At 37.8% G+C, this 22,933-nt stretch overlaps 1 protein-coding gene across 5 annotated transcripts in view; it reads right to left on the bottom strand.

Annotated features, from left to right (window-relative positions):
- The window catches only part of FZD3 (frizzled class receptor 3), a 95,605-nt gene extending 76,616 nt beyond the window's left edge, over positions 1-18,989 (bottom strand). Inside the window, exons 1-3 of one of the 5 annotated variants that reach the window (XM_041768274.1) lie at positions 18,856-18,936; positions 14,051-14,107; positions 9,321-9,994 (exon numbers count right to left, since the gene is read on the bottom strand). In XM_041768274.1, coding sequence (XP_041624208.1) covers positions 9,321-9,509 — 189 coding nt within the window. In that variant the 5' untranslated portion in view covers positions 9,510-9,994; positions 14,051-14,107; positions 18,856-18,936. Of the gene's footprint in view, positions 1-9,320; positions 9,995-14,050; positions 14,108-18,572; positions 18,798-18,855 lie in introns of those variants that run through there. The other 4 variants (XM_041768275.1, XM_041768277.1, XM_041768276.1 and 1 more) reach the window with 4 other exon arrangements.
- Between the last annotated feature and the right edge of the window lie 3,944 nt (positions 18,990-22,933).

Genomic DNA, 22,933 nt, shown 5'->3' with positions numbered 1-22,933 from the left:
CAGATTTTTTTCTTTTGCAAATCTTAATTTTAAAAAATGCCTTGAGGACAGTGTACTAAATACTTTTCAACAGTATTTCAGTAAGTTGGTTTATAGAAATTTGCCATTATGAGAGGAACAGATTTATATTCTTAAGTCAAAGGGGAATTCCCAGAAGAGCCCATAAATTTGACTTTTCTTTAAGGAAGTAAATTTTAATATTTCAAATACCATGAACAGTTCTGAACTATGATCGCTCTCAAAAGATAAAACCTGATGATCAAAATTCTATCATACTTCATAATTTAATTGAAAATAAGTATTTTAAAGGTATTCCTTTAAAGTGATTTGTCACACAAGAAAATAAAAGAAAAAACTTAAAATACTATTTTTTCCTTAAAGTCAGAAATAACTAAATGCGATTAATTCTCCAATACCTGTACGTACATTTTTCAATTTACAAGATTCTTAATTCCTGACTTCTTAAGCCGTTTCACGAGACTGTTGTTTGTTTTGAGCATAACATCTAAACAGTAAACTAACAAAAGACAATAAGAGAAGCAAATCTGATAATGCATGTATTCTGAAGATAAAAACCATGAATTGCAATCAAATTCATTTTCTAAAAGGCCTATCCACAAAATGTTAATAATTACTACCATATAGGAGTATATTACACTATTCTCTCACAAAAAAAAACAAAAAGAAACCCTGTCTTTCATTCAAATACCATCTACAACTGATTCCTTCCACAAAAGATTCTCTCTTTCAAATCCCCTTAGCACTTTATGCCTTCTTTTGGTGGTACTTACCAAGTTCTTGTGTTTCACTCATTCAATCAAAATATATTTAATATATACTAACTCCTGGGCACTGTAACTGAGAACTAAACAAAAAAGAACTGTTGGGATTATTAAAAATAAAGTTTCTTCACTAATTTTACTATTTTAAAAGGATAATATGATTCTTACAGAAAAATTTAAAAATATAAACATTAAATAAGACACAGAAAACACAAATAAATTGTGCTAATTCAGGAAAACCACTGTTGGCCTTGGTGAAAATCCTTCCAGCTCACTTACTCTGCATAAACACACACACACACACATATATTTTTTAAGAAAAATGGGATGATACCACATATAATGATATCCACTCCTATCTTCTTTTTCCTACATAACATAGGAAAAGTACAACCATCAGAATTTTGACAAAGATCAAGAAAAGAATAAGGCATAAGGAACATTAAAGGCCTAGAGATGAGAAAGACAGGTTGCTCTTTTCTTTTACTTAATTACAACACTTACAAGTACAAACACATGATGCCCAAAGCTCTGAGCCACTTTGATTAGCTGCTCCCCACCTCTCAAAAGGCAAAGTAAAATACCAGCGTTCACAGTTATATGGTACCCTTGGGATTGGGATTACCATCCCCATCAAGCACCTTCTATTTACAACGGCAGATTAAGTGCTTAGACCAAGACTATCATCTCTTAAAAGACTTTGTAGGGGATGCCTGGGTGGCTCAGTGGTTTAGCGCCTGCCTCGGCCCAGGGCGTGATCCTGGAATTCTGGGATCAAGTCCCACATCGGGCTCCCTGCATGGAGCCTGCTTCTCCCTCTGCCTGTGTCTCTGCCTCTCTGTCTCTCTCATGAATAAATAAATAAATAATCTTAAAAAAAAAAAAGACTTTGTAAAGTTCGTTAATTAATTCAAGCATTTTATTTTTTAGCAATTTATTTACTAGTTCCTATTGTGAGTCACTGTGTGGGGTGCTGGACATACGAAGATGAATAAGGACAAGCTTTGATTTCAAAAGCAAAAGACAGTAACAACCCAAATGTCCATCAATAGGAACGGAATGAAAAAAAATGAGGATAACTTAATACCCACTAGGATGACTATTATAACAAAAACAAAACCAGAAAATAACAAGTGCTGGCAAGGATGTGGAGAAATTGGAACCTCTGTTGCACTGCTGATGGGAATGTAAAATGGAAGCAGCTGCTATGGAAAACAGTATCGCGGTTCCTCAAAATGTTAAATATAAAATTATCATATGTCTCAGTAATTCCTCTTCTGGGTATATAGCCCCAAAAATTGAAAGTAGGGACTCAAACAAGTATTTTACAGCCATGTTCATAGCAGCATTATTCATAACAGCCAAAAGGTAGAAGCAACTCAAGTGTTTGATGGATGAGTGGATAAACAAAATGTGGTATACACATACAATGAAGTATCATTTGGCTTTAAACAGAAAGGAAATTCTGGCATTTGCTACATGGATGAACCTTGAAGACAATATGTTAAGTGAAATAAGCCAGTCACAAAAGGACAAATATTGTATGGTTCCTCATATATTAGGTACCTACCATAATTAAATTCAGAGTGAAAGAAGAATGGTGGTTGCCAGGGGCTTGGAGGAGTGGAAAACGGGGAATTATTGTTTACTTCGTACAGAGTTTCAGTTTTGTTAAATTAAAAAGTGCTAGAGATGAATAGAGATGATAATTGTATAACAAGATGAATATACTTCATATCACCAAGCTGTATACCTAAAGTTGGAAGGGTTGGAATGGTGAACTTTGTATGTATTTTTACCAGTTCAAAAAAACATTTTAATAACCAATATCTATAAATACTACTATGGAATATCCATGATATATTGTTAAATGAAACAAGACAGAAAAGACAAATATGACACTATTATCAAAGAAAGGCAAAAGAATATACATGAACAAATATTGAACATCTTATATAAATATTAAATTATATTTAAAATTTTGTAATAGAAAAATAAACAAAACTCTTTCAATGACATTTAAGAGGAAAGAAAGAACAAGATAGAGTGGGAAAGGTCCAGAAACTACTTTTCTGAATGTATCTTGTTCTGTATATATAGTTTTTTTTTTTTTAAAGATTTTATTTATTCATGAGAGACAGAGAGAGAGGCAGAGACACAGGCAGAGGGAGAAGCAGGCTTCATACAGGGAGCCTGATGTGGGACTCGATGAGCCAAAGGCACACACTCAACTGCTGAGCCATCCAGGCGTCCCTGTATATACAGTTTTTCTTTTTAAGATCTTATTTATTTATTCATTCATGAGAGACAGAGACAGAAAGAGGCAGAGACACAGGCAGAGGGAGAAGCAGGCTCCATGCAGGGAGCCCGACGTGGAACTCAATACTAGGTCTCAGGATCACACCCTGCGCTGCAGGCGGCGCTAAACTGCTGCGCCTCAGAGGCTGCCCCTATATACAGTTTTTTTGTTTGTTTGTTTTAATTTATTTTTCCCTATATACAGTTTTAAAACACAATTAGAAAGAAGGAAAGTTTTGGGACCCCTACGTGGCTCAGCAATTGAGCAGCTGCCTTCAGCTCAAGGCCTGATCCCAAGGTCCCGGGATGGAGTCCCCACATCAGGCTCTTCGCAGGGAGCCTGCATTGCCATCTGCCTATGTCTCTGCCTCTCTCCCTCTGTTTCTCATGAATAAGTAAAGTCCTTAAGAAAGAAAGAAACTTTAAAAAAATTTTTAAAGTCATTTCTCAATAAATGAAACATATGAATCTAAATGTGTATTGAGTTTAACCACACAGAGAAGTATTTAGCTTTAAAACACTGTAATCTGCCAGTATATCTTTGGTGAGTTACATGCCTAAAGACAAAAAGAAGTACAAAACAAACAAACAAACAGCTTCCAGTAATCATACTGTTAGTAATAATTGTTCTTATATAATGTATGTGTATCATAAAGCTTTAATATAAGAAAAAAGAAAAAATAAGATTTTATAATGTTAAAAACTCTGCAATATTATTTGAATTGAAAGTATCAGTATAAACTTAGGATGTACTTTCTTTTAAAAAAAGTTTCTGGGCAGCCGGGGTGGCTCAGCAGTTTAGCGCCGCCTCAACCCAGGATCAAGTCCCACATCAAGCACCCTGCATGGAGCCTGCTTCTCCCTCTGCCTGTGTCTCTGCCTCTCTCTCTCTCTCTCTCTGTGTCTCTCATGAATAAGTAAATAAAATCTTTAATAAAAAAAAATTTTTTTTAAGTTCCCTAGTTTTGTCCACGAATAGGCCTAAAAATAACTTTTTTTGTTTTTTTTTTTTTTTAAGTTTGAGGCAGAATTTTAAGAAAAGGGTTTGGATCATACCAGAAAGCAAGGAACCTATGACAGACTACTAGGGTAGCGTCAAAACCTAGAAGCTACCTTGAAGAGGCTCCCACTACCAAAGATAGCAAGTACAGTTAGAGTCCAAGTAGGAATAATAACTGTAATGGACTTGAAACAAACCAAATATGTTAAATCTATGAGTTTATAATGAAACCTTAAAAAAAAAAAGGACTTCATTGTTCACCTTTGAAGGATGTTTGGGAATCAAGTCATTATCTGAAAAACGAATAAATACTGATAAATATTTGAGAATAACCAAGTATTTATCTTGTCTTTCTTATATAGACTGTACATGAGAGTAACTTAGAAGCCCAACAGTCAATGAGTGGAATTTTCTGTTTATGAAGCATTCCAGCTGAGAAGTGAAGAATGACAGAATTAAATTATAACCATTTTTGTAAAACTTTAATGAAATTATCAATCTAAGAGATGATCATAAATGGATTCCAAAATTACAAAAAGTGACAACCAGCTATTATATGCCCATGAAGTATTTTCCTTAAAAAAAAAATCAAAAAAGGAGACAAAAGACCATGGGAAATAAAACCACAGGGATGCAATCAACCAAATAAAGACAATGGGAAACTCTATAAGGCAAACATATTACTAGAAAAAAAGAGATGAAAAGGAGAAATTATAAAAGAAAGACATATCAATTGAATGCAATATATGAATCCTGATTTGAAAAGCCAACTATATAAAAAACTGTGAAATGGTCAGAGTAATGTGAACATTTAACTGGATAGTTGATGATACTGAGGAAGTAATAAAGGTAAGGTGTTTATATATTTTTTAAGAGTTCTTACTTTTTCTTAGAGATATATACAGAAATATTTGTAGATGGAATTATGGTGTTTGAAATTTGCTTCAAAGTAACCCAGTTGGGATATGCAGTCATAAATGAAACAAAACTAGCTGTGATAAAGGTTCTGTTTATTTTATTCATGAGAGACACAGAGAGAAAAAGAGGCAGTGGCAGAAGCAGGCTCCATGAAGGGAGCCTGATATGGAACTCCATCCTGGATCTCCGGAATCATGCCCTGGGCCGAAGGCTGCGTTAAACTGCTGAGCCACCCGGACCCGGGCTGCCTTTTTTTTTTTTTTTTTTTTTTTAAGATTTTGAGTTGATAATTTTTGAAGCTAGATGGTAAGTAATGGGTATATGGTGTCCATTATACTATTATCTATATTTCTATATAACTGAAATTATCTATAATAAAGCTTTTTTTAAGTTACAGTTTGAGTCTGGATAACATGAAGATTGGTTCAAACATGCTTTGTTCTTTTTTCTTAAACATGCTTTGTTCTTAATGAATCATAAAGGATACCAGGATTTTGACCTTTTAGGTTCTGTGTTCCCAGCAGAATCTATCTCACTGCCAACTTTCCATGCTACAGAAAATCTCTGAGAATGACAAAAGAAAACAGGAAATGGGAGGCAAACACAAACAATCCCAAGAGTTTATCCTCTGATTATCCTAAGAGTGGTCTAGTTTCTCTTAAAAAACAACAACAAAAAAAGACAAGGGGCACCTGTGTGGCTTAGTAGGTTAAATATCTGACTCCTGATTTCGGTTCAGGTCATGATCTTAGGGTCGTGGAATCAAGCCTCACATTGGGCTCTATACTGGGCATGGAGCCTGCTTAACATTCTCTCCCTCTCCCCACTCCCCACACTCCACTTGCACATGCTCTTTCTCTCTCCCAAAAAAAAAAAAAAAAAAAAAAAAAAGGAGTAGACAAGTTATCAACCTCATAAAAAGGTAAGAATGCTTGTTCCACATATTAACTGAAGTTAAATAGGGTGACAGGCAACAAGGAGTACTGCTTTGCATTTATACAGCGCTTTAACTTTTCAAAGTTTTTAAATATACACATCACTTACATCATTTAATCTTAACCTTGTAAAATGGACAGGGAAAAAAAATTCACTTCCTAGAGGAAACTAACACAAAGAAGTTAGAAAACTATTTAGTGGCAAAATAACAAATTCCCTATCCCTCATTTAGTGCTTTTTCCACTAAACTGTCTCTTCCTATTCAACTGCATTTAATTATCTAGTATGGGGGGGAAGGCTGTTCAGATCTCTTTTATTACCACTGCAGTCATAAATACCTGATAACATGCGGTTGGTAAAGATAGTTACCAACAATTTGACTAACACTTTCTTGACTGTGCTGGACAGCTCCCAAAAATTTACTTAGCAATTCAGACAGTCCAAATGGTTTGAAACTCAGGAATGAGAAATTTTTTTCTCTGTCAAAAGCCACTGATGAGGAAAAAACATCAAGTCAAGAACTTATAAAAATTTAGTGTTTCTGTACAGATGAGTATGTTTTAGAAGGGGGGGATAGAGAAATAAACATATTAGTAAAGATCTTCTTTTCCAACTTAATGACTTGATACTTACACTATCCCATTTATTTAAATATGTCCCAAATTCAATGAAAGTATAGACTAAGAATCTTATACCTACAATGAAAGAACAGCCAATTTATTAACTCTGAATAATCATATGTGAAATAACCCAGATTCTGTACTTCCTCTCATCTGTGGTATCCCTAGCTTACTGTCCTATACTATTCTATTCCAGGCACTCATTCTGACTCAGCAAATCATACAGGAATGAACCTAAGGCAGACCTGAAACATGGGCCTGCACCTAAGAAATTATCTTTCAATTCACTCTGACCCACAGTGAACACTCAAAAATGTGCTCCCACTGTTTGCTCCAACTACTTGCTCCTGTTAAAAGTTGACAGACACATTCTAGAATCAGAGATAGATTCTTGTCCTTATAAGGGCCCAAGAATCCCTACTTCCATCTAGAAGGATGTTTTGTTGACTGCTGAGTTTCCATTTCCTTTGCTATTACAGAAACTTTACACTCTCAAACCGACAATTCTGTCAGTGGCATCATTGTCTTGATATAACAACCATGTAACAACTATCTGCAATATTATTTAAGTCAAAGAACTGGAGCCTTCTCTTAGAAAATACTGCCCACTTAGGTGCTCTCCCCAGAATGTATGAAATTTAAAAAGAAGCAACCTTATTGCCAATAAACAATCTAGACTACACAGGCAACTGTGAGAAGAAGGTAGTGATAGCTTACTATGCCATTATTATGAATGTCCCAAAAGCCTACACATAGGAATGCAAGTTCATTTAGAACAAATACATTATCTTTCTGTTACTTTCTCTTTAGGATCATTTAGAAACGGAATTGGGATAGAATTAACATTTGCAGTTAACCTACTGTGTGCCATTCCCTGTACTAGCTACTTTATAAGTTTAATCCTAACAGCCCTTCAAGGTTTTTTGTTATTACTGCCTTTTCACAAATGAAGAAACCAAGGCAAAAAAAAAAAAAAAAAAAAAGAAACCAAGGCTAAGTGACTATTCAAAGTCTTAAAGCTACTACAAAGCAGAGCCAAAAGTTGAGCCCATATCAGTTCAAACATCTTGATTACTTGCTTCTTATTACACTATTTGCTTTCCAAAGGAGTTATACTGACTTATAATGATACTAAAAACAAAGGTATTTCTTTTCTTTTTTAATTTTTTATTTATTTATGATAGTCACAGAGAGAGAGAGAGAGAGAGAGAGAGAGAGAGAGGTAGAGACACAGGCAGAGGGAGAAGCAGGCTCCATGCACCGGGAGCCCGACGTGGGATTCGATCCCGGGTCTCCAGGATGGTGCCCTGGGCCAAAGGCAGGCCCCAACCTTTGCGCCACCCAGGGATCCCAAAACAAAGGTATTTCTACTCCAATTTTTTTGATAAGAGAATTGATGGTTTTAATACACAGCAAGGAACACTATGCCTGGAACCAAAATAATGTATTAAGACACTATCCATTTTCATATCATAATCTGATAGTGTATACCAAATCTCCCTGTATCAGTTAGACCTTACATAGTCAGAAGAGCAGAAAATGCTCAATCTCTGTAATATTTTCAAATATTTGGAATATATAAGATGTCCTCCACATTTCAAAATCTGCAAATAATAGTCTTTCTATAAATTTTCCCAGGAACATTTATATTAGTCTACTTGGAAGTAATGAATCTTTGGGTTTTACCATAAAATGAAGCATTCCAAAACATATAGGCTTCAATGTGCTGAAAGCACTATAATAATTAGATTACAGACTAAAGTACAAAACATTCTCTGTATAATTATTATTAATTCCACCTTACAAGCAAAGAAGCTATGGTAAGAAAGTTCACATAATTTTCCCAAAGTAATAAAGCTAGAAAATGATAAAGCTAGAATTCAAGCCCATTTGCATAACTCCAAAGCCTATGCTTCCTATTGCCACCGTCGGGGGCCGCCTGGCTCCTATCTGGTAAGCATATTATCCTTGTCCACAATTCTAAAATCTCTGTAGAAATGCATGGTTATTTAAACCTATTGTTAACTATGTTCATTAATTTGTCATAGTTTCTAAAGTAAAATCATTAAAAAGTTATCTGAAGAACTACTATTAGAAATATTCAAGAAAGGCAACACATTTTTATAAAATTCTGAGAGGTCAAGAACAGTTAAAATTTATACAACCAAACCTTAAACCTTTTTTGTTCATCAGGAGTTATCATCCTTAAACTGATGTGATGGTAAAATCATAAACATTTTTTTAAAATATTAAGAAAATTTAAATACCATAAACCATCAGCCTAAGGGCTGAACAAAGAACTTATTTTACAAGATCATGTTACCTTCAATACTTAAGAAATGAAGTGTGACTATTATTATATTCTACTCTTTATCTGAGGTTTTATTATCAGTCAAACAGAAAAAATGTAATATCATAACTTGGACAATTTTAAACTTCTCAATGGCTATTAACTTCCATGTTCCAATGTTTCATATTTCTTTATAAAAACACATCTAAAAATAAGTCGAGAGTAACATTCCCCAAACATGAATTCTTCAATCTATTACAGTTTGAACCTAAACATATAACTTTTTAATGTATAAGATATAGTTAAAAATAACATTCTTCTGGTTTTTTTTGTTTTTTTGTTTTTTTTTTTTAGTATATGTGCTGCCGAAGCGAGCACCATTCTTCTGTTTTTAATCAAACACATTCATTAGAGTAGTTAACAAGACATTATAAGAATCACCATTAAGATACATCAAATAATAGATCAAGTCTTACCTCCATTGCTAAAGCTGCTGTCTGTTGGTCATAGTGATTCAGAAGATTAGGCATAAAGGTAGTATTATAAGGCAAATCTTGGCACATCCTCAAGGTAATGGGTTCACAAGAAAACAAACTGTGCCCACCTATATGCCCCACAAACATAGTCAAGGGCCAAAAGTAGAAGACAATCCAACTCATAGCCATCCTTCCTGGATCTGAATGAGATTTGGATGATCAGGCCTACTCAATATGTATTTTAGATCATTATACACCTGCAGGTCTCAGCTTGAAAGTATTTCTTCTATATCTTACTGTTAAGTTCTTCAAACAGTTAAATACTCTTTGACCATCAGAGGTTTGTTAGCTTGGTCTCACAAAAGGCATTTGTTTTTGGTTTCACAATACGGGAAAATGACATCATCTTGTCTCTTCATTTTATTACATAGGGCATATCTGGCCAACATATCAAGTTGATCAACCACATTCCCAAACAACAGATTCCATCTTAGGAGAGCTATTTCTTCCTTTGGTTGAAATATCTGCAAAGTATTTTTTTTAATGGGCAATATTAGTAATTTCTTCTCAAAATATTGTAGACTTGATATTAAAGCCTTTGATGAGTTCAGTAAAGTTGCTGGATACAAATCAATATACAAAAATCAGTTGTGTTTCCACACACCAACAATGAACTATGAGAAAGAGAAATAAAACAATCTTTGATGAGAGATATCATACTGACTTAATAGACAAAATACATCAGTATTTCACAGAGACATAGTATAGTTTTTCTCCTTTATCATTTATTCTGTAGATATCCTTAACCAGAATTTAAAGGCAATTTTCTTCCCTCAGTTGCTTATATAACATATGGTTTAATTCCTTATCTAGAATGGCAGTTTCTCATTTGTTACAAGATATAATTGATCCATTTTGAAACATTCTTATGCTGTTGTACTAAATTTAAATATCTGCCATATTTATAACCAAAACTACTGAATTTAAAAAATGTATTATATGTGTTTTAATCATTAATAGTGCATTTCTACATTAACTGATTTGGCAGAAGGTATCTGTGAAAAAGTTGAAATATAAATAAATTGGATGAATTCAAGTCCCTTACTAGCGGTGTTAAGTGTAAACATATCATTTAACTTCTCTGAACTCAGAATTTTTCTTCCTGAAAATACTCTCTCTCTTACAAGTATGATATACGAATGAATTATGAGATAATATATGTAAAAGTACTTTATAAAATAGTAAAGCAGCATTAAACATTAAGTAATTTTATTACTGAAGTACAGTTATACAAAGGCTATCTCCATCAACCAATACTGAACTGGCAAACAGAAGGTTCTAAAAGTATTATCAAGAAATTTTTCCAACATTACATCATCTTTTTAGATAGTGCAGAAACAGTATCTAGATGTAGAAATATCTGACTAACAAATGTTTCACAGCACAGCCAGGCTGCAGAGAATAAAAATCATTCCTAAAAAGAAAAATCACAGCAGGAATAGGAATGATTCCCAGTTACAGTTTCCACTAAGCTTTAGATTCTTTTGATTTGCTCCTACTTTTCCAGGGGCAAGAATACATATCTTATTTGGGGCTGAGAGGGTGTGGGTAGAATGAAAGGTAGGTCTGGTAGGAAAACAGCATTTACTAAGCTATCATGGCTTCATTTGGCTTAATAATGGTTAAATTTAATTTCATTTTGTTTTATATATGCATTGGCTATTTCTGTGTTTGCTGTGAAGAGCCTTTGTTCAGAAAACATGAGAAGTTCAGGTTCAGAAATTCTGAGAGACCCACATAAACAGGACAACTTAAATACCAGGACCCATGACAGCTTAGACTTTGAGACCTGTACTGGTTTCACTGAAGCAAGAAAAGAAACTGTTCTTTGTTCACTATCAATGCTTGGGACCTCTACATCCCAAGCTTTAGTTACTAAGTAGAAAAAAAAAATATTTGGAGAAAATAAAGCAGTGGCTAAACCTTTCCAATTTCTTCCTGTAGTACATGGTATTAAGTGGTGGAAGGGACAAGGTCTATAAATTAGGAATACTAAGAATTAAAATTAGGAATATTATAGTTATGAGCAATCTTTGCCCTAAATGACTATTCTCTCTATGCAAAATCTCTAAGTCAGAGATCTTTGCCACAGCTTCTTGGCCTGCCATATTTTTTTCCTCCTTCAAGCTGGCCCCAAAATTGTGAGGTCTGGCTATAAAAAACTGGTAGTAAACACAGTCGTTTATATTTAAGCTTAATTATGTGCAACACAGTAACAATTATGCATATCATTAAATATGTGTCAAAAAAATTACTGAAAGCTTTATCTGGTTACAGTATTAAAATATCTGTGTAAAAGTTCAATCTTTGTAGTTTGTTGCTCATGCAGCATGCTCATCAGCTTGCAATTAAACAAGAGAACACTGTTCCTTTTTAAAATATATTTATAGCAATATCAAGAATTTTTAAAATTTCATTTAGACTAAAGAATTTTTCAAATTTCACTTAGGCTAATTTTTCAAACAATTAAGTGTTTCAAATTTATGGTTCAAAGACTACCATATAAAAGAAGGAATGTGAATACCTCCCTGGGTTTTTAAAACTAGAAGACATCCCCTTATACTTATACCTACTTTATTTTACCTTATTTCCTCTCAATAATTCCTTTGGCCTCATGTACAAATGAAGCTTCCCACAGTCTTATAGAAGTGTTTCCTTTATGTACTACAACACCCAAATTATCACATATCAAAACTCTTCTCTCAAGTCAGATGAAAATCTTATTATTTTAAGACTACAGTTTATGATTATTGAAATAAAAGTGAATTCAAGACAAAAAGAAAGTAAAAATCTTAAAACAGTTTCTTTTTCCTCCAAATAAGAGATTCTCTAATTTTAATGTGTAGCAGATTTACAGATCACCTTACAGAAGTCTAAGAAATCTGAATTTCTGGAGACACCTGGGTGGCTCAGCAGTTAAGCATTCGCCTTTGGCTAGGGTCGTGATCCTTTGGCTCAGGGTCCTGGGATCGAGTCCCGTATTGGCCTCCCCACCAGCCTGCTTCTCTCTGCCTATGTCTCTCATGAATAAATAAATACAATCTTAAAAAAAAAAATCTGAGAGCAGCCCAGGTGGCTCGGTGGTTAGTGCCGCCTTCAGCCCAGGGCGTGATCATGGAGACCTGGGATCCAGTCCCACGTCGGGCTCCCTGCACAGTCGTCTTCTCCCTCTGCCTGTGTCTCTGCCTCTCTCTCTGTCTCTGTGTCTCTCAGGAATAAATAACATCTTTAAAAAAAATTTTTTTTAAAAAATCTGAATTTCTGGAGAATGAACTACGTTCTAACAATTACTTCAGGTACTATTACAAACAGTTTATAAGTTATGTTTTGAGAATGCTATCCTAAAATATAGTAATTTAAAAGAGTATAGGTATATTTAAATATACTTATATGCTTAGCGGAATACATAAAACAAATTTTTTTAAAAAGCAGACAAGGAATAATACTTCAATAGAAAAATGGGAAAAGGACATAAATTTATAAATGAACTACAAATAACCAATAAACACACCAAAAGGTATTCAACTATACTACTAATAAAAAAATGCAAATGTAAGAGAACATTTTTGCCAATCAGACAGGCAAAAATAACAGTGAAAGAACACAGTATAGGAGAGGGTGCAGAAAAAAAGAATATTTTCAACATTCCAACAATTTGAAATACTACTGTAAACTGGTTGGTACTTTTAGGAATGGCTACTTACCTTAAAAGCCCTTAAAATGTGCACAATAATAAAAAACTAGAAACCCAAAAGTCTATCAATAAGGGATTCATTAAAAAACAAAACTATGGTACAACCACACAGTGGAGTATTATATAGTCACTAATAATGATGAGCAAGATCTCTATTTACTGACAGGGTAAGACAGTAATAATACAATAAGTAAAAAACAAAATCAAAACAATTTCCTAAACAGCACATATATCCCATTTTTGTCAAAAAATATATGCACAGAATAAAACTATTTCAATTGCTTAAAAATAAAATATTATAAAGGCTCTGAGATTTTATAAAAGAACCTGTGGTATACTATTCTGTGTATAGAATAATTAACTTTGCTAAACCTCCCATGTGTGCTGACTAGCTAACAAGAAGAATAAATACTAGTTGAATCACTGATTTATTGGATGCTAATTAAGCAACCAGCCAAGGGATACTCTAGTACCTACTGCAGGCAGTAAGAAAAGCAAAAAGTGATGATCAATTTAGTTTGAGTAAAAACTGATTTTCAATATTGAAAAAAACCAGGTCACCTATCAGCCAAATCAAATGGTATGCACATTTTAAAAGAATTTTTGATATATATAGTCCAAATTGCTCTTCAATAACAATGAGATACCGCTTCTAAACAGGATTGTGTGGGTAGCAAAAGTCATTTTTCCTAAGGTAGAGTCATCTATGGAAAACCTGTAAGTTGAAGTTCCAGACCTGCAGGAAAAAGAGAAGATCCTGGACCCAAAACGTTTCTGCCAAAATACAGTAACTCATTAAACAAAAGTAAACAGTCATTTTGGTATTCTTATTGATATTATACAGATTACTACAGGAATCTGCAATATTTCAAATAAATAAAGGGATCTGCTGAGTTAACATAACTAGAGAGAATAGCTTCAGGGGCCAGGGACCATCAAAAAGTGAGTGATATGGCAACAGCTGTTCACACCCTACCTGTGAGAAAAGAGGCACACTCACTTCTCCAAGGACCAACGTAAGATACCTGGAAAACTGATTAAGTTACCTGATTACCATCCCATCAGAAAACAAAAGGATTAGATACATCTAATATTTATGAATGTGTAACAATAGGAATTTGATACTTCCTAATTACCAGTTTTCTTTTGATTATAAATTATAAAAGCCTTCAAGATAAAATAAGCTGAGTATTTGTCCTGAAAAACAGCGATTTAATCTTGGAGATTTAATCTTAGAAAACTGTGTTTCCAGGCTAGCTGCAAAACCAGACTCAACTTAGGTGAGAAAAGCGGAAAGTGGCAACTGTGAAGAGGAAAGCAGGCTGAATCCTGAGGAAATACTGACAAAGTAGGTCTTGAGGGCTGTCAATAGGGTCCTGCAAAAGATCAGGTTCAGTAATTCTATTCCAATTCACATTTGCTGTACAGAAAGTGATCGATTTCATCATTCTGTTTAGATTTCATTTTCTTGACACCTTATAAACAACATTTTGCCTTTCCAACTCAGAAACACTATCCAAAGGTTGCCTCACACACAGTGGCTACTGTGGAAACAGGAGAGATATTCTTTGTCTTCTTTCAGTTTTCCAAGAATGCATTGCAAGGATTAGCAATGACTACTCTAATGAAGTTTCTCCTCTAAGGGAAAGTAATGTATTGTAAGATAAACAAAATACGTACTCAGAGCATATTACACTTCTGAGTGTTGTTTTCCTAAAATCCACGTGTTCTCTGGTCTTTTATTTTCCACATCTTATTATTTAAAAAATAAATTCATTCTCAAATTTTGTTTTCTGATTGCTAAATTTATATACCTTCATATTTTTTTAAAGATTTTATTCATTCATGAGAGATAGAGAGAGAGAGAGAGAGAGAGGCAGAGACAAAAGCAGAGGGAAAAGCAGGCTCCATGCATGGAGCCCGATGTGGGACTTGATCCCAGGACTCCAGGATCATGCCCTGGGCCGTAGGCAGGCGTTAAACCGCTGAGCCACCCAGGGATCCCCCTATAGCTTCATATTTAATTCAGAGGGCCTAGATTCCTATTGATCTCAGAATGAGGTACTCTTTTCTGCTCTACTTCATCTCTCTAATTTTTAAAGTCCATCAGCGCATCTATCTATTACCACAAATAACTTAATCATCCAATGTGCTGAGTGATGATAGGGCTTTAAAAAAAGAAACAGGAAAAACAAATACACCTAGGTTCAAAATTAAAATGAATGATAGGCATCAAAATCCAATCCATTTTACAATTAAAAATTACTTTTAAGACTAAAGAAAGCAGAAGATCTTTTCAAACTAACCTGAAAAGAAAAATGAAAAGTTAATGGTGCCTCGGACTGGCTCAGTGGGTGGAGTATGCGACTCTTAGTCTTGGAGTTGTGAGTTCCAACCCGGGTGTAGGGATTACTTAAAAAAAGAAAATCTTCAAAAAAAAAAGGGGGGGGGAGTTAAAAGATTCTGAACGTAAAAAAAAAAAAAAAAAAGCTTTGGATTGAAATTCTAGCCCAGTTTCCCCTTCTAATTAAAAATCTACTCATCAGAAAATCCCATAATATCAAGCCCAACTTTTTCCCTTACCAAGGTTTGAATGGTGTGTGTGCTTTGACAATAAAATTATTTCAAGGAGATAAAATTTAGAAACCAGGATTTTTTTTAAGTTCACTAGCCTAGTTAATACTTCATTCCTTAGATCCATCAAGTGTCAAAAGTTCTCAGTATAAAGAAGTGAAAAGTATTTTTGATGCAATCATCAGTTAAAACTCTTTCCTTCCTAGCCAGTAAAGACTTGTTACTCTTTTCTCAAATCTATATTGAATAATTTCAACAGACATTTTCCAAATCAGTCTTTTTATTTGCATTATTGCTCTTTTTGTGGGTAGCTTTAACCAGACATAGTTCTAGAGTTTTAGGAGTTAAAAAACAAAAAACAAAACAGAACATGAGGCCAACATCACTCTCCTCTGTGAAAAGTAAAGATACAAGAGCTGTTTCCTACCATGTTTCCTAAAGAAAATAAAGTCAACAGAAGCCTATTACCAACAAATTAATATGCTCAGAATTACTTTTGAATATACAATCTTACAGTTTTAGGGGATCCCTGGGTGGCGCAGCGGTTTAGCGCCTGCCTTTGGCCCAGGGCGCAATCCTGGAGACCCAGGATCGAATCCCACATTGGGCTCCCAGTGCATGGAGCCTGCTTCTCTCTCTGCCTGTCTCTCTGCCTGTCTCTCTCTCTCTGTGTGTGTGTGACTATCACAAATAAATAAAAATTTAAAAAAAACTTTACAAAAAAAAATCTTACAGTTTTACTAACAAACTAATATGAAATTTAAGATGAGTAGAGAGTTTTTCCTGAAGCAGGAAACAGAGGACTTATTATGAGCTAAAAACTCCTTTTTCCTTCCCCAATGACAAAGCCTTCTGCACCATACTATACAAAGGAAGAATGTGTACTTTATTAAATTTATCTCACCCTTCTCTACTTCAAATATCTCAATCATGGAACTCCCAAGAAAAATCTACCTAAGTGTTCAAAGCACAAAATAAAGCTCAAAAGAATACCGTAGCTAAGATGGGGAAAAGAATGAAAGAATCCAACCATCATTTTTTCTAGTATTAATGGGACACTGAGATTTCAAAGAGGTGTACACGTAGAAAATATCAGTAAGCAGATGAGATTTTTTAAAAAAGTAGGAAAGGGCACCTGGGTGGCTCAGTGGTTGAGCATCTGTCTTTGGCCCAGGCTGTGATCCTGGGGTCCTGGGTCAAGTCCCACATCAGTCTATCCCCAGGAAGCCTGCTTCTCCCTCTGCCTGTGTCTCTGCCTCTCTTTCTGTCTCTCATGAATAAATAAAATATTTTTAAAAAATAAAAAATAGGGACACCTGGGTGGCTCAGCGGTTTAGCGCCTGCCTTTGGCCCAGGGCGTGATCCTGGAGTCCCGGGATCGAGTCCCACATTGGGCTCCCCGCGTGGAATGGAGCCTGCTTCTCTGCCTCTCTCTGTGTGTGTCTCTCATGAATAAATAAATAAAATCTTTAAAAAATAAATAAAAATAAAATTTAAAAATAGTAAGAAAGTGAAAGTAGGATGGTAGATTTTATTATTCACTTATTCTCCTGACAGTTTCAAAACACTTGGGGTGGGGGTGGGGGGTAGAGGTACATGGATTTCACTAAATAAAAGGCAAAAGATAAGAAAAGGGCTGTATCTTAATTATATTTTATCTTCAGCACCATCCTTTCAAACCTGCCCTTAAGCTTTCACGAGTCTTTCCTACTTTCCCTAACTCTGAATCTTTCTACTCTTACGTTGTGGCTTGGTGGTTCATGTAAATGTTCTTTTTTTTTTTTTTCCTCCAGGAAAAAAAAAAATAGTATTGATTTGCTTAAAAGTATGGAGGGAAAGCATTATCTTGCTTCCTAATAACAGAACTAAAGATTTATCTATTCCTCAGACTGACAGCACACCACTGAAGCCCAGAAGCAGCCTGAAAAGCAAGGAGATAAACCATCCCTCATGTCAGTCAGGGTCTTTGTTCCCTTGCTCTTGTGGTATCGGCTTTGCAAAGTCACCCGATTCCTACCAATAAACCTAACAGGTCTATCAAAACTACTTTTCATAAAATAAGACTTTTGTCTGGATACTTTTTTTTTTTACAACAGTCATTTTTAGAGCTGTGGGTCTTGCTCTGCTGCTGCCTCTGCCCCAATTCAGAAGGGAACCAAAATTCAAAATTTGATTTTAATTCTGGGCAAAAAAAAAAAAAAGAAAAAGGACCCCTTTTATTGGGTAGATATCTTTCAACTTCAAATCTATCCCATATGTAAATTCATGGCCTGCGCTTTTGTTCTCAAAAAAATAAGAAAAAGGGGGGGGGGTGTGTGAATCAAAAACAACAACAACCCTCTTTCTCCTACAGAGGAGGCACCTAACTCCAAGACTCCTGAAATTTAACGAGCTTCTGGGAAGATTTTAGAATGTCTTGAAGCGTTTTTACAGCGCCTTTAGGAGAGGCCGTCTATTAATTACCCAGCAGTACCCTCACGGCAAATACACATTAGCATAAACGGGGGCAGCGGGGGGAAAGCCTCCGGGAGGGTGTGCACACTTTGGAAACTGACAGGACTGAGGGGACAACTTTTGGGCACTGGAAAGAAGAGGTCGGTCAAATGCTCACACGACAGCCAGGCCAGCGGCGACCCTAACGTGGGTCCCGAGCCGGCCCCACGCGCCCCGGAGCCCTGGACGCATTGTCCTCCCCCCGCCGCCGGCGCCGCGTCCTCCGCCCCCGCTCCGGCGAGCGCCACACGCCCCCGCGGCGCCGGCCCGAGGGAGTGGGCGCCCACCCCACACCCCCTCGCTCGCCTCGGGTTTGGGCCGGGGGTGGGGGGTGAGCCGGCCGGCGAGGGAGCCGCGGTCCACACTCGCACAGGTTGCCCGGCGCGGGTTTAGGATGCAGAGGGTTAACACCCTCCCCGGCGTCTGCCCACCTCAGCCCGCACCGCAAACTCGGGTCCTCCGCACCCCGTCGGCCCGCCGCGGCTCCCGAGGAGCCCCTCCGACCACCCGCCGCAGCCTGGCGCCGAAGGCTTTTGTTTTGGCCGCGACGAGAATCACGATCCCTGAGGAGGAGGTGCCGGAGCTGCTGGTGGCTCCTCGGCGCTGGGCTCGGCAGCGGAGCGGGCAGCCGCCGCGGCGCCTCCTCCTTCCCCACACGGCCCGCGCCCCTTTTCCAGCTAAGCCGGACGGGGAGCCGCACGTCTCGTCGCTCACCTCACACCTCAGGGCCGGGCTCCGAGCGCGGCGGGGCGGGGGGGTGCTGCAGGGCCGGCCCCCGGGGCGGCCGCGAGTCCCTCAGGTAAACCCCAGCCAGCGCGGACCAACAGCGCGCGCCGCCTCCGAGCGACCGCGAGCGTTCGGGAGCGCCGGGGCGCGCGGCGCGGGGAGCGAGCGCGCGTGCGCGCGCGCACTCACGGCGCAGGCGCGCTGCGCACCCTTGGCCGAACGCTCCCATTTTGAGGCCAGCTGCGAGGTGCCGGCGCTCCCTCCGCCGGGCTCTTGTCCGCCTCGGGCGTTCGGTGACACCTCGCGCCGCCCTGCCCCGGCGGAGGCCTTCCGAGTTCTGGAAATGTTATTCTAAAATGCACGCAGCCCTGTTTGCAAAGCCCTCCCTGCCCTGCTGAGATAGCGCGGCGACTCTCCTCTTTAAAGCCTGGGGTGGGGGGTCCCTGGGTGGCGCAGCGGTTTGGCGCCTGCCTTTGGCCCAGGGCGCGATCCTGGAGACTCGGGATCGAATCCCACGTCGGGCTCCCGGCTTGGAGCCTGCTTATCTCTCTGCCTCTCTCTGAGTCTATCTTAAAGCCTGGGATGCTCTCATTGCAAGAGAAGGGATTGGAAGTGGTCAAGAATCGGGTTACATATGTCGAGGGTGACCTCGGGTGCAGATAGGAGTAGGCATCTGGCCTGTTGCAGGTCTTCACGCTTGAGCAACAGACGGGATACCTGCCTGGGAACAGCTTCATCCACGTTGTCAGCACAGGGCACAGGGGGAGCTTGTGGTCATTGGTAGCATTCCCCCATCTTCTTCTCCATTAGGAAATGTTTTCCCTCTCTTCCTCTACCTAAACCATTTCAGAGCTGAAGGAGTTCTTAAAGATGATCTAAACCCAATCACTCATTTTTTCAGACGAGGAAAAGAATGCTCAGAAAGGTGAAATGACTTACCCAGACTCGCAGCTTTTTAGTGGGAGTCTGGATTCGTTCAAAGCCAAGGCTTTTTAAAATTACTACTTAAGGGATCCCTGGGTGGTGCAGTGGTTTGGCGCCTGCCTTTGGCCCAGAGCGCGATCCTGGAGACCCGGGATCGAATCCCATGTCAGGCTCCCGGTGCATGGAGCCTGCTTCTCCCTCTGCCTGTGTCTGCCAATCTCTCTCTCTCACTGTGTGCCTATCATAAATAAATAAAAATTTTTTTAAAAAACCCTAAAACTTTTTAAAAAATTATTTAATTATTTTTATTATATTTTTATATATTTATTTTTATTTATTATTTTTATTTATTATTATTATTATTATTATCCTGTTTTACCTGCCTTTCTTTCTCTTTCTCTCTTTGCAAGCTAGAATTCACAGGCATCATTTTGCTTTGTTGATAGCTACGTCGGACCTAAAGGAATATTGATCCTGTTGCACAACAGCATGAATGTACCTGCCACTACTCAACTATACACTTAAACAATGGTTAAAATGGTGAATTTTATGTTAAATGTATTTTATCACAATTTTTAAAAGGCGCTCCATAAGTGTTAAATAATGAGTATGGAGCTTTGATAGTCACAGTTTAACGTCGGATGGTGAGGTATGGGGAAAAGCATAATAAATGAGCTCTGAAGTGAGCTCTCAATTTTCTTAGTAAATACCTATGCAGTAATAGTTTGTTGGTGGTGTTTTTTTGTTAAGGTTTATTTATTTATTCTTGAGTGATGGAGAGAGCTATAGGCAGAGGGAGAAGCAGGCTCCATGCTGGAGCCGGATGTGGAACTCAATCCCAGACCTAGGATCACGCCCTGAACCGCTGAGCCACCCAGGCGTCCCTTGTTTTTTTGTTTTTGTTTTTGGTTTTTGGTTTTTGTTTTTGTTTTTGTTTGAATAACACTGATCCTTCAGCTGATTCTAAGTGTCATGTTGAGCCAACACTGCCTCCACTGAGGGTGGGTGAGGAAGCAAATAGCATATATGAAAATCTGCATGTGTTCTTTATGTAGTTCCAGATCCCTTATACCTGCAGAACCTAAAGATATGCAGCTGGATGTATTTTTACACACTTTACACACCATTCTGTGAAAACTATCAGACATAGGACATATCATAGCTCTCACATGGAAAGGTGGGAGTGATGTAGAAATTATCAGTGCATGTATCAACATGTTTATATCTCAGAAATATAACATTGAAAAAAGCGAACTACAAAGAAAAAAAAGCAAACTATGAGATAGTAAATTATGGTATCTCTTTAAAAACACCTGACTGTATTGTTTATGAGACCAAACATGTATATATAGAAAGCATAAAAAATGGGCAAGTAGGCTACACACCAATCCGTAGATAGTGGTTATCTCTAGAAAGGCAGGGAGGATAATGAGATCTGGAAAGTGTACAAAAGGGGCTTCAACCGTTAATCACACACAAAGCAAATGTTAATATTTTTTTTAATTTTTGATGGGGATAAAGGGTATTTCTTATGTAGTCTCTAAATTGTTATGTTTGAAGTATTTCAGACTTCAAGCTGGTGTGCGGGTAGCCCTGGTGGCGCAGCAGTTTAGCGCCGCCTTCAGCCCAGGGCGTGATCCTGGAGACGCTGGATCGAGTCCCACGTCGGGCTCTCTGCGTGGAGCCTGCTTCTCCCTCTGCCTGCTTCTCCCTCTGCCTGTGTCTCTGCCTCTCTCTCTCTGTCTCTATGAATAAATAAATAAAATATTTTAAAAAATAAGCTGGTGTGCTCACTATGAACATTGACTGATGTCATTCAGATCAGGGCAAAGGGAGCATCTGCAGTTAGATGGATGAGGTGCTGGACCAGAGGACACCCAGAGGGTGCTGGTTGAGAGGAGAGTCGACAGGGCACTTATTTTCAGGTATAAAATTACTGAAATTCAACAGGGATAAAGTGAGATGGTTTCTTTTATCCCATATCCCTTTCATTTCATGTTATAACCCCCAATAGAAAGTCTTTAATGAGTGGGAACTTCACAGAGAGACATAGCACTCAAGCAGCATGTTGTTAAAACAGGTCTCTTTCTGGATGAACTCGTTTTGAAAGCATAAATGTTAACTGGTAATACTGTACATGGTAATTTAGCGTTGTATCTGCTACCTCCCTCAGGTCCCCATCCCCCACCAAAGGCTTTGTTTATTCGTTTACATACAACCTGATCATGTGGAAAAACCACTGGGCTGGAATTCAGACAACCTAGGTTCCAATTTCAGTTTGGCCAAGTACAGATCCTTTGTTAACTCAAGGAAAGCAACAATCTCCATGAGCTTCACTTTCCTTTTTCAAGTTGGAGATATACAAATGCTGCCTATCTCAAAACTATGAAACATAGGTTTACACTGAAGTTGGGAGGAGAGCATATTCTTATCTATTTTTGGAAGCATAAGATACTGAAATTTGGGGATTTTTTGTTTTTTTCTTTTCGTTGTTACCTGCTGCCCACAGGAACTCCTTTATATGTACCAAAGAAGCTCTGTCTGGAATTTTGAATTTTTGGTGGTTCTCCAGTACTTGTTTGTAGTTCTATCAACAACAGTTAACAATGTGGGTCTTATATTAGTTATTTACACATTGCATTTTCCAGTCTTTCTCATCTTTTTTATCCTTATGTTCTCACTCTGCCCCTAATTATATGATGGGTGCTCAAGAATTTTAAATGAGCCCGGTCTGTAAAATTTTCCAAATTTGGAGTTATTCTTATTAAGCCATGCCATCTGCTGGTTCCCTGGTGTATCTGTCAGTCAGCCCGAATTCCTGCTGAAATTCACGTTGAAGCATTTGTGAGTTTGTCAGTTAGGCAATTTCCCCACGTCCTTCCACTTCCTGCTGCAGGTGCTATTCTTTTATTGAACTAGTCGCGAGTTGTTTTTTTTCCCTCCCACCCTCTTTTACCTGTTGGCCACTCTTAAAACCCGGAAAAGTGGAATTTACATTTTGGAGCTCGGGAATGGCCAGAGAAATGTAATTGGGCATGCTCAGTAGGTTGCCCTCATTTGGAACACAAATATGTCTTGAGTGTTTGTCAGTGCTTCTAGTGTCCGGATTGGACGCATCTTTCTTGCGGCATTATATTGGGAG

Source organism: Vulpes lagopus, chromosome 8 (assembly GCF_018345385.1).
Source record: "Vulpes lagopus strain Blue_001 chromosome 8, ASM1834538v1, whole genome shotgun sequence".
Lineage (NCBI taxonomy): Eukaryota > Metazoa > Chordata > Mammalia > Carnivora > Canidae > Vulpes > Vulpes lagopus.
Note: the sequence above shows the minus strand (reverse complement) of the source record. Positions and strands in the feature narration are given on the sequence as shown.